Here is a 15,252-nt window from a genome sequence, read left to right on the forward strand (position 1 = left end):
AAAAAAAAAAGGGGATTCTAACCTGATCTGGTTATTGCTGTTCTTTGTACAGGCTAAAGAATCTCCAGAGCTTGATTATAAGGCTATTGCATGTTACTAAGGAGCTTTGTGATGTACGGGAACATCAAGCAGACAGCAGAGAAAGATTTATAGATATAAAAGTTACCTATAGGCTGGAGACAATACATCAGCTTGACAAATATGCAAAAAATATAGGAGACACGAAAAACAAACAAACCCAATATGATATAACAATGGAACATTCAATTTAAACAAACTTCTTGAAAAGCTTTCATAAGCTTTTCAAAAGATCCCTTATTCTGATTAATCAGACACTACGATCAATCAAAAGGAAGGCGGGGCTTTCCACAAAGCTGATTAATCAGATTAAGAGATTTTAAAAAAGCTTTTCAAGGTTTTTTTTTTTTTAAATTAATAATATTATTATTATTATTTGTATCTTTTTTTGGATTTTAGGTGTGTTTGGTGGCAGTACCATCTCTAGCTGGCTGCTCTAATAGTTTTTCTAAATGGATTTTATTTTTCTGGATCAATACATTATCTTGAACAATATAATAGTTTTTTCTTTTATGAGCCGACATGTGTAAAGCAACTAAAAACACAGTATTGCACATGGCTGCCGAAACCAATATAGGAATATGAGAACGGTTTTAGGTTTATTGCAGAATTTGCTTTCAGCAGCACCTGGGGGTGCATTTGTCATATACACATCAGTCTGCTAGGCTACACCAATCTTTTCTCAACCAGGGTGCCACAGCATTCTGGGGTGCCTTCTGGTCTCTTTAGAGGTGCCTCAATATTTTCAGAGCATCATGCACTTCCATGGTACAGGCAGGCCCGGCCACCAGCATCATCATGGAAACGCATGACGCTATTCCAGAGTGTATGGGATCCATTCAGAATAATGGGAGGACGTTTGCCTCTGTCCAGGCCTGCTGCACCCATGCTACTGCAGCCTGCAATCTGATGTGGAGGTAGGATTTTGATGTGAAAGGGGGAGGGGACTTTAATATGAAGGGGGGAGCGGAGGACAACTCTGATGTAAAGAGGGCTCCAGCTGTGACAGGGGGAGGGAGGGGGGGCGGTAGGACTCTGATGTGAAGGGGGCTCCTAAGGTGAAGGGGAAAATCCCACATTGTTTTGACTGTGTTTTTGCATGGGGTTCCCCCTTAAAATCCATATTGCACCTCTATCTAGGGTAAGGATCTGGCATTGATTTCAGGAAGGGGGAGGCACGCGTAATTTTTTACACTCCTGTCTGGGGTCCCGAATGATTTTGAAGGGTGCCGTGACTGAAAAAAGGTTGAGAGAACATGTACATTAAATTAGGACCCATGTATTTTATTCGAGGTGGCTTCCACATTTTCACTTGCTGCTATTACAAAGCCTGATTATTGTGTTTCATATACAGATAAGTAAAACATTCCCCTCGTAATTTTGGGGAACGTGATATACGCTGAGTGGCCAGATTATTATGACCACCCCATCAGTACTTCGTTGGGCCCCGAGATGACTCCACGAGATGACTTAGTTGGGCCGCCTTGTGACTCCACGAGATGTTGAAAGGTAATGCGAGGAATCTGACACTGCACTGTTGCCCTTCTGTTGTCTGGTCCCAGTTTTGCCACTCTCCGTTCTGCCCTAACATTGACTAGTCGCTGACGGCCACAATTCACACGTTCAGACGCAGATTTTCGGCTGACAGCCCAGTCTTTAAACACTTTAACAATAGCTGCTCTTGAACATTTAACGAATTCTGCTGTTTTGCCGATACTCGCTCCATGGCTCCGAGCGCCAACAATCATCCCACGTTCAAAGGCTGTTAAATCGCATTGTTTACCCATATCTTCAGAAACAAATCACTTCTACTGTCGTGGTAAACAACCTGCTTCTCTATTTATAATGGTCTGGCCCTCTAGCAACTTCAGCGCTAAATTATAGCTAATTTGCCTACAAACGTCAGGTGCTCATAATAATCTGGCAACTCAGTGTATATACACCTGCTCAAAGATGAACTGCAGGGAAACATCTAAAATACAAAGTCAGGGTGCATTTCTTTACTGCAATTTACCAATACAGCTTTGACGACAACCTGCCTCCAGCCTGTGACAGAACAGCGAAGGAGAAAAAGCACACTGCTGTGGAACATATAGTGGGGTGGTGGGGGGTTCTAAAATGTAACTACAAAAGGTGAAAATACACTTTAAGGAATATCTGTAAAAAATAAATCAAGGCAATTGGACTTGCTATATTTTTCTTAAATATGTTTTGCTGTTCATCGGACAGCTTTCTCAATTCAGAAAGACATCATTCTGAATTGAGAAAGATAGCTCTCCAAGATGTTTTGTCCAAATCCAGTTGCCTTGATTTCTTTTCTACAGATATACCATGACCTGGATGAATGAGAACCTTCACAGACACTTTAAGGAATAGTTTTTATCCTGGTGCGATGGTACATCCGAACCAATAACGACATAATTAAGAGTGATTAGTGTTTTTTTCAATATATAGACTCTTTTATAAAAGTTTTATTATTATTGTGTATATAGATTTTTATTATTGTGTACCCGTGTTAAATATTTAATGCACCATTCAAGGAATGCAAATGGAAATTTTAGCTTTAATGACTGCTGAGATGAGCTTGGTTTTCAGTCAGGTCAGACCTGTCCCATAGACTGTACCTGGGAGAGAGGAGCAGTGCAGCATCTGGCTGCCCTCAAGTTTATGTATATTTACAGAATCCAGCGAAAGACAGGAAGTGAGCTGATTATTTTCCTATCTAAATATAAAAATCCCCTTTCCTTGCCGCCTTACCGTTAAACGTTTCTGCAAGAACAATGTCACTCTCACTGATATCCCCGATGCCAAAATGGACCAAGTTCAGTTCACACTCCTCATGAGCATCATATGTGTCAATGACATCAAGAATGGCTTCTAGTGACCCGTCTACATCACCTAGACAAAGAAATGGGGAAGGCATTGACACGTGTAAGAAATATGTTCAGGAACAAAGTTATAAAAGAAAACCTCGGATAGCGCACTGCAGTTCTATTCCATTGATGATGAGCTTTTAGGTCAGGTGGTTTCTGGCAGGAAAGGGCACTGACCATTTTATACTACAGTGGTGACCTAAAGCATGCACAGTACTGCAGAAGGGCTGACTCCCAGTATGGCAAAGGATTACCTAGCAGTAGGCTATGAAATGCCTGATGGGCCAATAGGTGGTACATACAATATAGTAAGACAAGTGTCAAGTATACAACACACAGCACAGTGCACAAAGTGAAGCAGTGTAGAATCTTTTATATACAGCACAGTGTAGTCACTGTGCAGATAACAATTTTCCACCCAGCTCCTTAGATTTTTTGAGTGACAGCTGAGTGGCGTCGGCAGGGCCATCTATGGCCCAAGTTTTGGCCGATTTGGCAGGAATCAGACAAAATTCGAGCTGTATATAGATAGCTTTAGGGATAGGCCAGCTTGTGTGGTCTCTTCTGTTCTGTAATTAAATCCTGTATCATCTAGAAAGGATGAATTAGATAGTCACCTTTTATTATAAGAGGCACCGTGGGATTGTCACTGCTCATCTTTTCCGATGGTCTATGAAATACCAGATGTCTGTTAGCTCTGAACAAGGCTGCATTTTTCTGTTTCCAGTTCATGCCATAGAAAGCATCCAAGGTCTTCCTATGAGTCTGCCTGTGCTCTTGTTGTTTAGCCGATATCAGCTCCAGGTCCTTGTTGAGTCTTTCCTCCTCTTCTACATGTGTCCTCCATTCCACAACTTCTCTGGCCCGTTGCTGGAACGTGTGAAGAACAAGTGGACAGTTATTATAAATAGAACCTTTGCAGCCAACCTATTCACCTTGTAACTACCGATAATGGTTTCCAAAGCTGCATACACACACTCAGACATTTTCATTTTCGTTCAGCCTCAGAGGCTGAATAAAAAGAATACAACAAATTCCTCTATCCACGCAAACAGCATGGCGGAACAAAGCTCACGCTGAGAGCTTTGTATTATGACAGCAGTGCCAGCCACTGCAAGGATACCCAAACAAGGCTGGCAGCCGATAGACTGCAAGCACCATTTCGCTGATGATTTTTCAGCATTTCCCTTCAGCAACAGTTATTCTAATGATCGACTTTTGTCCAGGGAATCGGGCCACCCACGGATCAATTGCTCTGTGTGTACCTAGCTTTAGACACAACTTGACTGGAAGACCAATCCTGGGAGAAGAGAACAATTAAAAGTGAACTCCAGGCAAATAGCTACATGTGACGTTTGATGCCATGTCTGTGAATTGTTTTACCTGCCAAATAAAACCTTTTTGTTTTCATTACATACTTTATTTTAGTGGGCGTGATTACATGTGACCACGTGACCGGTCACACATTCCAACCCAGTCACGATCTATGATAGAACACAGGCAGGTCATAGCTAGTCGGAGGCCAAACAGGGTGCTGCACGTAGCTTCCTGCCCCAGTACTTCTCTCAAGAGTCCTCAGCCCTGATACAAGCAGTGGACTGGTTCTTGGGAGGAGTTATCCAAATATTAAAATGACTTAATGGGTGGCTATCATGCAGATCACTCTAGATAATGTCCACATAAGATTCTGAGCCTCCTTGATTGAAGAGACTGAAATCCAATAAATAAAAAAGGAGCGGGCCAGGGACACTCAGGTTGGGAATGAAAACGCTAGAATATGCTGAATGTCTTCCAGCCAGGTAATGAGGCGAGCTTTCTCTGACTTGCTTCGAATTCTAATGAACACTATGAAAAGCTGAAGGTAAAGCTGGAGTTCAGCTTTATACAAAGCAGTCTGTGCAGGAGCCTAAACAATGAAGGAGCAGAAGCACATTGATCAGGTCATCCCTCTGCTCCCGTTCCTAGTGTTAAACTGACAGAAACGAGAAAAACAATAAAGGACTGGCTCAGAGAACAGACACCCCTAGGGGATCTCAGGAGGCCGATGATGACACAAAATGAAATACATGCGCTAGTTTTAGGTAACATACATTTCATGATTTTCAATAAACACAATAGACCGAGGGAAGATGGCTGTGGGAGTGCAGGAGGCCAAACTAGGGGGCAAGTCTGCCGTGAGGTGCAAGTATATTGTGTATATTTGTCTGTTATTGCAAATGCTCCGGGGGGCTGTAGTGACGTTGGTTCTGCTTTATATGTTGGTTTTATACTCTTAGTGTTCACTGTAAAACAATATGCTCAATGTATCTGTACAGCAGGATCAAGGTGCAGTTTACTGTACCTCAGATTCCACTTCCAGGATTTCATCCCCAGCAGATGGAAGATCTTTCCAGCCAACTATCTCCACGGGCCTGCTGGGCCCCACCTCACTCAGCATGGTGTTGTTTTCATCAAACATCAGCCGGACCTTACCCCAGGCCCTTCCTGCCACCAGCACCGCTCCCTTTCTAAGCGTTCCTCTCTGCACAATGGCTGTGGTCACTGGCCTGGAAAAAAGAGACGGCAATGTTTCAGATCACACATAGGATCATTTTCCATGTAGAACCAGGAAGCACTAAGACTTCACACTGAGAACAAGGCAGAGATCTGCTTGTCCTTCCTGGAGTTAGGACAAGATGTGTGTTCCCACTGTAAGGCTCTGTTCATAATTTTGCAGAAGCGACAGCATGGAAGCACATTGTTTTGTACATTGTGTATAGAGCAGGCCATTGATTTTAATGGGCTGGAGTGCACCTTTTTTTTTGAAAATGTACCACACCTAAATGAGTGGTACTTATTACCATGTGCTTTAATGTAATTTAATGCATGTGAAAGAGCATGGAGCAGCAAGGTGCGCTGGGGGCCATAAACAATAAATGGCACCGCAGCACATCTTATAGAGTCATAAGCATTTAGGTGTGCTGCAGCAACGCTCACCTTTCTGTACATTGCTGCACTGCAGATATTACCAGAGTCTGAGGACCTATATGGATGGCATCAGTTTGAGACGCTTCTGAGATCTTTCAGAAATCAGTGACCGGTGCATTAGACCCGCTTCAAGTGGATTTTGCATTCCCATTAGACTTGTATGGAAATGGAAAACTGGTTCATAACAAAAACCGGCCTGCACATACCCCAAATCAGATCTGAGGTGGCATGAATTCTATAAAGAAAAGGGGATGACTGCTAAGTGATGAGAGATTGTTTTATATGCTGGATAACAATCACTTCTTTGACTCCGAGTGCTTGTTATCATATGGGTGTTAAAACCGACCTAACATCAGTTATGGTTTTTTTCATGCCAAGTTCCTGCATGCTAATTAATGTGTACATGTAACACTTACTTGTATTTATTATCTTAGAGCTAAGTTTATGCCCTCATCTGCTTATCTCTCCATAATGACAGTGCCAACTTTGTTCTGGCATTATCCAGGGCCACTATGTACTTCATGGACTTAGATGTTGGCCCAGAGATGACACAATGTTAATCCTGGTGCATGTGCAGTTCTTTGCTGTCTTCAAAAAGGTGCCGCTGATGCAGCCACAGTCAATGGTCACTGGGGGAGAAGAGACTGAAAAAAACCTCAGAAATACCTGGGCAAAGTCAACTGACAAGAGTTCAAGCACCATTCTTTCCACTGGCCATCAATGTAAGGGGACCATTCTTTCCACTGGCCATCAATGTAAGGAAACCATTCTTTCCACTGGCCATCAATGTAAGGGGACCATTCTTTCCACTGGCCATCAATGTAAGGGGACCATTCTTTCCACTGGCCATCAATGTAAGGGGACCATTCTTCCCACTGGCCATGTAAGGAGACCATTCATTCAACTGGCCATCAATGTAAGGTGACCATTCTTTCCACTGACCATCAATGTAAGGAGACCATTCTTTCCACTGGCCATCAATGTAAGGAGACCATTCTTTCCACTGGCCATCAATGTAAGGAGACCATTCTTTCCACTGGCCACCACTGTAAGGGGGCATTCTTTCCACTGACCACCACTGTAAGGGGGCATTCTTTCCACAGAGTTCATAATGTGTGTGATAACCTAAATGTCAAGTGCACTTTCAGCAGCAACACTGCTTGGCACTTGTGGATTTGTGCCATGTCACAGGAAGTAGACAGCACCACACTTCAGTACATGTTTCATATACTGTATACCAGCAGAGCTCACATGGGTCTCTTTAAAAAAAAAAAAAAAAAAAAAAAAAGTGGCAAATGTCAAAAATGAAAAGCAGAACTAGATCTTGACACCTGTGAGTAGTAAAAGTGATTTGTTAAATTATGTTCTGTGCTGCTATAGGTTTACATGTATTGCCAGCATGGACAGTCTAAATTGGAATGTAGCATTGATAAAGAGTGAAATATATACCCCTTTCCTTTGTCTGTCCGGCATTCAATAATTGTTCCTTCCACCAAGCCTGAGGAGTCAGCCTTCAGCTCCATTACTTCTGATAATGTCACAATGGCTTCAGAGAGGGCATGAAGATTCTCCCCCTAATGACAAGTTATAAAGAGAAAACAAAATCATATTGTCTGCAAATGGAAGGGCTGTTATATCAATGTAGAAGAAATGACAGAGAATAATAACCACCACTCAGGTGTTCAGTCTCATTTTCTAATCTGTCCTTGAAAAACAATTACATTGAGAGTCAAGAAAAGTCTTTTCACCTTTAGCAACTCCTTAATCAACGTTCTTTACGGTTAGATCCTATGGGCTTTAGCGGTGGCATTGCAATAACCTGATAATGATTCTGCCACAGCTCTGGGGGTGTCACTGAAGGCGGGACCCTCCCCCTTCCCGCCCCCAGTGACATCAGCCCTAATAGTAGCCCCAGCCCCCCTTGGCCTCTCCCTAATAGTACAATAGCTCCATGTGTCATGACTGGTCTGGGTGTTTTGCAGAACAAATCTCCCAGTTGTAGTGCGACTACATCTCACGTACAAACCAGAGCCTCCGCAGACCACCAGACTAATGTCATTCAATTTAGGAGGATGGTTTTTGGTACTTGCACAATTTTCACTTTAAAGTTCGATTGGAGCCAGAGAAACAAATGAATCGATCTGATAGACACCGCACTGACAGTCCATTTTCCTAATCTCACCTTCATTGTCATGTTGCCTTAATATGACTGCGCAGTCCAACAGGAACCAGAGTTGGACGTTGCTGCCCACTGCACTCCATAATCTAACATATCTGGTCACCAAGACACCAAACTATGTAGAAGAACAAAGTCCTTACTAGATGTCTCCAACTTACAGGCAGATCTGAATGCACTGTGTGATTGGGCAACTATGTGGCAAATAAGGTGTAATGTTAATAAATGTAAAATTATGGACTTGGAGGTTAAAAACATGCTTCATACACTCTAAAAGTGGAGTACAACTAGGAGTGTCATAATCAAGAAGGATCTGGGGGTTCTGGTTGATCATAGACTGAATAATAGCATGCAATGACTAGCTGCAGTTTCTAAAGCAAACCAAAAATACTTTCTTGTAATAAAAGAGGTATAGACTCCAGAGAGAGTGAGACATAATCCTGACCTTGTACAAAGCATTAGTAAGACCTCATCTGGAAGATGCAGTTCAGTTTTAGGCACTAGTCCACAAAAAGGTCGGAGAACTGGAGAGAGTATAGAGAAGGACAACTAAACTGATAAAGAGGCATTGAGGAGCTCAGATATGAGGAAAGATTAAATGACTGAATTTGTTTTCTCTTGAGAAGAGCTGATTAAAGGGGGTGTATGATCACCATGTATAAATACACAAATGGTTGATATAGTAAACCTGGTGCAAAATGATTCACTTTAAAAGATAATTGCAAAGAACAAGGGACACTCTTTACATCTGGGAGGAAAAGAGGTTCAACCTCCAGATAAAAAAAAAAAGGCTTCTTCACAGTAAGAGCTGTAAAAATGTGGAATGGACTCCCTCGGAAAGTAGTCGTTGCCAGCTCAATCATTAAAAAAAAAGCTGGATACATTCCTAAATGCACAGAATAGAACTGGATATTACCATTTAGAAGTAATAACACCAGAGATTGTGGATCCAGTATATTTCCCATATCACTAAGTGATCAGAAAAGATTTTTTTCCCGTCGGCGCAAATTGGACCTTGCTTCAGGAAGTTTTGTTTTTGCCTTTCTCTGTAACATCTGTGGGTATACGGCTCTGTATATAGGAGGTTTTACATTTATTTATGTATTCATTTTTTCTATTGGTTGAACTTGGACATTCTGAACCTGACTATGTAACCTGGCCAGGCACACCCTCTATTCTTTAGAGCTACAAGTCTGTGTGAGGACACATGAGGACTAATTGGGTTACTCGTCTCTGCTAGCACAGCATGCTAGGACCAGCAGCTTCAATTTGACTCCTTTACTTTTAAATTAATCAAGTAATTGCTTTTTTGAAGTAGAAACATATACACACTGTATTAGCATTACCTTAAGCGCAGATATATTAATCGACTGAATGTCCCCTCCAAACTCCTCACACACTATGTCATGGGACAGAAGCTCCTTTTTGACTCGATCTGGATCAGCATCAGGCTTGTCACACTTGTTTATGGCCAGGATGATGGGAACTGCGACACAAACATACATTTAGAAGAGTCTAACACCAAAAATACACACAGAAGCTTTGTAATACCTTTAAATGCAGGTTGTAATGTTTCTGAAGGTCAGTGCCGGTTCCTTGCAACCACCACTTCTATAATTTATACAATCAGAACTGGGACGTAAAAAATGTAAATTTATTTTAACCTTTAATTTAACGTTATTGCACTTCAGTGGTGACAGGTTCTCTAAGGAAACATTAGGGGTCTATTATACCTCTAATGTTACCTTTGCAGCCCATTGAAGCTCATCAAGCAGGGATTTGGGGAGGTGGGGGTGCATGTTTACCAGCTCTTGGAAGCAATCAGGCAGCTTTACAGCTGCCAGAATCACTTCTAGTGTATGGCAATAGTCAGCTTTACACAGGTAAGCAGTCGTGGCAGCTAGTTTGTTTACAGGTATGACATACGTCGGTGGCAGTGAAAGGATTAAAGCAAGACTCCAGGCAAACAGCTAAATAAACAGATGAAATACATATAAGGGAGCCATTTACAAATTATTTACTCTAATTGTCCACGGTCATCAAGACAAAATTTGGAGGGAAATTAAAAATTTTGCTTTGCAACCAAAACAGTCAGACTGGAAATCTTCCAAGGGGACACTTGTTCCTGTGACAATGACCTAAGAGTGCATATTCCCTCACAAGACAAGAAGTGAAAGGATGTAAAAAATGTCTGTCTCATATCTCCTTCACCATGTTGGTCTTATCACTACGGTCCCACCAGTATTATTCTGTCCCATGCTGGTCTTATCACTACGGTCCTACCAGTATTATTCTGTCCCATGCTGGTCTTATCACTACGGTCCTACCAGTATTATTCTGTCCCATGCTGGTCTTATCACTACGGTCCTACCAGTATTATTCTGTCCCATGCTGGTCTTATCACTACGGTCCTACCAGTATTATTCTGTCCCATGCTGGTCTTATCACTACGGTCCTACCAGTATTATTCTGTCCCATGCTGGTCTTATCACTACGGTCCTACCAGTATTATTCTGTCCCATGCTGGTCTTATCACTACGGTCCTACCAGTATTATTCTGTCCCATGCTGGTCTTATCACTACGGTCCTACCAGTATTATTCTGTCCCATGCTGGTCTTATCACTACGGTCCTACCAGTATTATTCTGTCCCATGCTGGTCTTATCACTACGGTCCTACCAGTATTATTCTGTCCCATGCTGGTCTTATCACTACGGTCCTACCAGTATTATTCTGTCCCATGCTGGTCTCATCACTACGGCCCTACCAGTATTATTCTGTCCCATGCTGGTCTCATCACTACGGTCCTACCAGTATTATTCTGTCCCATGCTGGTCTCATCACTATGGTCCTACCAGTATTACTCTGTCCCATGCTGGTCTTATCACTACGGCCCTACCAGTATTATTCTGTACTATTACCATCTCTCACCATTAGCTTTTTTGGCATGCTGAATAGACTCCACTGTCTGCTTCATTACCCCATCATCAGCAGCGACTACTAATATGATAATATCGGTCACGTTTGCCCCTCTCTCCCGGATTGCTGAGAAGGCTGCATGTCCTGGGGTGTCGAGAAATGTAATCCTGTTCCCTGAAGGTAAATTCACTAAAAAAAAAAAAAAAAAAAAAAAAAAAAAAAAAAAAAAAAAAAGCAAAACAACTAAAATTGGTTCAAAGCATATTACACTAAAAAAGTGACAGTGTACAGTATAGAATCCAAAACGCTTTAGCTTTGGAAAGAGTGGTGAGAGATTTGAACGCCTGTCTGGTTCTTTTTGTTGTCTCTCCATTCTCCTAGTGATCACTCCACTGGGATTGAAAGTGCACAGACAATCCAACATTTTGTGCTTTTATAAGAAAAGGAATAGAAGGGGATTATTACAATGGGAACACTTGTTCTAGTTGCAAAGAGTCTAAGAGTGGAATTTTCCTCACTCTATGGAAAATGTTGTCTACCCCTCTTCACCGGTATATTGGTCTTTACAAGGAAATAAAAGATTTTCTTATGATTTTTTTTTTATGCCGCTAAAAAGTAATTACAAAAATGACAAAATATCTAATAAATCAGCATTGTGCAACACAACTCGTCTCACCACTAAACGCGCCAATGTGTTGAGTGATGCCACCAGCTTCCATTGCTGCTACCTGAGTTTTGCGCAGCTGGTCGAGGAGAGTTGTTTTTCCATGATCCACGTGACCCATTATAGTTACCACCGGATTCCTGGGCACTAGAACAGAAGGATCTGGATGGGGCCTAGAAATTGGAAAACAGAACAAATAAAATGTATTCAGAGATAATATAATAACATTCATGAAACTGCAACAAACTGATCTGCCACAATGAACAGCCTTTTCCTGTAACCTCCATGAGTCCGCATACGTTTGCTGAGCATTATCAGTAAATGTGAAGGAAAAGGGGGTCTGCATGTCTTTGTCTTGAGATGGAAGCAGCTGGGCAGTCCAAGATTATTCCTTGTTGATAAGAACAGCATTAATGATGAGGGTAAATGAAACCTTAAAGTCTGAACCCAGTATTGCAAATTGGCATTTGTTCTTAAAACTGTACATACAGTATTTTTACAACTACCTAGGGGGTGATTTATAAACCGTTTGCACAGTGAACAAGATTTGCAGTACATTACGCCACTGGATGGAGCTAAGGAATTTCCCATGCTCCTCAGCTCCACCTAGAGGCCAAGATGTGCTGCGAATCTCATTTGCAGATCTGTTTGCAGTGTCAAAGTTTTATAAATTAACCCCTATGTGTATCCAGGTGAATATTACCTTGTTTTTTTCATGATCAATTGGGCCTTCATTTAGTGGGAACATTACATTGTTCTCTCCTAAATTTGTTTTATTATCACTTTAAATATACAAAGAGATAAATATGTAAATCTTACTATTGTATATGATCTGGAGAGGTCTGAGATAACTAAGGGGGTGGCTATAATATTTTCCAACATACAACAAATTAAATATTACATCTAAGCAAACCTAAAATATCAATTATCCAAATATAGAGAAGGAGAGGTAAAAGGCTAACCCAAAGTAGGGAGTACATAACGTTATAGGCTGGACATCACTATAGTATGCTGGACTCTACATCCTGTCTCATAAAAGGCTGTGGTGACACTGCAGAAAGAACACCATGATTGGAGGAGAGGCTGGTCACATGACTGGGCTTTCCTTATTCCGGCTCTTTTTTTAAACATTTTGTTATTCAGGAATCTGAAGCATCATTGTGTTTTCTAAATATGTTTTTTTTCAGGCCAGGTTGTAATGCTGCTTAAATAACCGTATAGTCTGCATAAAATCCCCAGCACTTAGGGCCCGTTCACACCTCTGCATGGCGTTAGTCGCATAGTTCGATGAAATTAACTCACGCTATCACGCAATGTACCCATCATGCATGCACTTCTTTTGTTCACCACACTGCAAGGTATTGTGGTACCGCATGTTGTGGTTCCTGACAGCACATTGCACTGGGAGGTGCATTGGAGGCGCCATTCAAATAAATGGCAACACAATGCAACAGCCGCACTGTAATGCCCAGTAGGTGCGTTGCGCGATAGCGTGTGTAAATCGCACAAAACCATGCAATGAACGGGATGCAGAAGTGTGCAAAGGCCCTTGACCCCGCTTCCCAGCGAAGGAAACGCATGTTCTGTTATCTATAGAAACAGTGTAGCGTTGTTTAAATAGAATAATTTGCTACAAAGTATTTATCACTTAGTATCAGCTGCTGCTCTATTAGCTAGCAAAGTGCAGACGCATAAAAACCTATGTTCCGTTACCTGACGCATCAAATCCCATCCTCCAATCAAGTTCCAAAGATGGAATAATTAAAGTGGAATTCTAGGCAAACAATTGAAAGGTTAGCTGGTTCACAAGCCAAAGGATTTGTAATTTTGGTGCGTTATTCACGTGGTAGTTGGTAAGATCCCTCTGCGACTTTCTCAGTTCCTTGCCGAGTGGACAGAAATGAATTTGCTCATTCACTGTCCAATGAGGAGGAAGGAGGTAGAGAGGGGACACAAGAAGCTGATATAATGAAGCAGGGAGAAGTGCTTAAATAAAAGTGTTGGCTTGTCTGGCTGTAAAAATGTGTAAATCCCACGACTGGCAGTACAGAATTACAAACTGGCAGGTAAAACAGTAAACATACACGTACTTCAATGGAGTCTTTAGCGGTTTGCCTGGATTTCTTCCTCTGCTCTAATAAAATAAATACCTTTTTAAAGCATCAATATTTTCCTTGATTTTTTCTGTTTTATTTTGTCCCACAAACAAGAACTTCATTCCACATTTCTTGATTACTTCTTTAATTGCATCATCACTTAGCATTGTCGATGGTTTTAATGAGTCCAAATCGTGGTCCGTGTACAGGAGAGCCTCAAAAATGTCATCTAGAGAACCAAAGAGTGAAAAAGTAAAGCAAAGAGCACATGGACACAGACAGCATACTGACAGCAGCAGATGAGAGCAGCATGACAGATACTGATAAATATAATGATTGCATTGGGCCAAAGTGACCATCACGTGATGACATATGTGCACAATACGGGAACAAAGTCATGTCTGTGCTCAATGCAGCATGAACATGACCTGTGCAGGCTCTCCCACACATTGGGGGGAATTAATCAAAACTGGAGCAGACAAAATCTGGAGCAGCTGTGCATGGCAGCCAATCAGCTTCTCTCTTCAGTTTGTCAAGTTAAGATTTGAAAATGAAAGAGAGAGAATCGGATTGGTTGCCGTGCACCGCTGCTATAGTTTTGATAAATTCCCTTCAGTCTTTTGTGTTCACTGAACTCTATGCTAAACGCTCAGCCTACTCCCTGACTTCTTCCTGTACACCTTACTGACCCCCAACTGCTGCCTGTACACCTTACTGACCCCCAACGTCCGCCTGGACACACACACACACTAACCCCAACTGCTGCCTGTACACACACACACACACACACACACACACACACAGACCCCAACTGCTGCCTGTACACACACACACACACACACACTGAACCCAACTGCTACCTGTACACACAACTAGAGCGTATCCACACACATCCCAACAGCTTGTATACTTTACCATAACTGCACACATCTACCATGACTGCATACTGCATATACCCTAACCGGTAGGCTTGCACTACAACCCCATGGAATAAGAATTTCCATAGGAATCCCAAGCGAGTCAGAAAAGGAGCAACTCACCGATATCCTTATTCATGGCTTTTGCCAGCAGAGTCACTGTCATGTTGTGCCATACCTGCACCACTTCCTTCTTCTGTTTCGGTTTAATTACTGGCAGCTTTTGCTTCACCTTTTCTTTTTCCTTTTAAAAAAAACAAAGCAATAATTAAGGAAAATATGAGAGCGGACGAAAATGTAACTTCTGTTAAAGGAAGATCCTAGTACATCTTAAAGCTGAACTCTAGACAGATACATGTACACCAAGTCAGTGCAGCGGTCTGTGATTGAAACCTTGTGAAATGTACTTTTAGATGCAGTCAGTGTAAGTACAACAACCTCTCCTGATATCTGCCTCATGTAATCCCCTGTACAGTAACACCCAGACTGCTGCTCCTTTGTCTGATCAGAGGTTGGGGCTGAGAGGCGATGAAGCTCTATTGCTTAAAGCAGACCCTCACTC

General features: G+C 41.9%; 1 protein-coding gene across 1 annotated transcript in view; it reads right to left on the bottom strand.

Annotated features, from left to right (window-relative positions):
- The window catches only part of MTIF2 (mitochondrial translational initiation factor 2), a 21,218-nt gene that overhangs the window by 2,448 nt on the left and 3,518 nt on the right, over positions 1 to 15,252 (bottom strand). Inside the window, exons 3-11 of the mRNA XM_018564319.1 lie at positions 14,814 to 14,934; positions 13,828 to 14,002; positions 11,690 to 11,850; positions 11,026 to 11,202; positions 9,441 to 9,580; positions 7,368 to 7,492; positions 5,293 to 5,497; positions 3,569 to 3,821; positions 2,836 to 2,976 (exon numbers count right to left, since the gene is read on the bottom strand). Of these exons, the coding sequence (XP_018419821.1) occupies positions 2,836 to 2,976; positions 3,569 to 3,821; positions 5,293 to 5,497; positions 7,368 to 7,492; positions 9,441 to 9,580; positions 11,026 to 11,202; positions 11,690 to 11,850; positions 13,828 to 14,002; positions 14,814 to 14,934 (1,498 nt within the window). The remainder of the gene's footprint in view (positions 1 to 2,835; positions 2,977 to 3,568; positions 3,822 to 5,292; positions 5,498 to 7,367; positions 7,493 to 9,440; positions 9,581 to 11,025; positions 11,203 to 11,689; positions 11,851 to 13,827; positions 14,003 to 14,813; positions 14,935 to 15,252) is intronic.

The sequence above is a fragment of the Nanorana parkeri genome, unplaced genomic scaffold (assembly GCF_000935625.1).
Source record: "Nanorana parkeri isolate BGI_ZX_2015 unplaced genomic scaffold, ASM93562v1 scaffold744, whole genome shotgun sequence".
Taxonomy (NCBI): Eukaryota; Metazoa; Chordata; class Amphibia; order Anura; family Dicroglossidae; genus Nanorana; species Nanorana parkeri.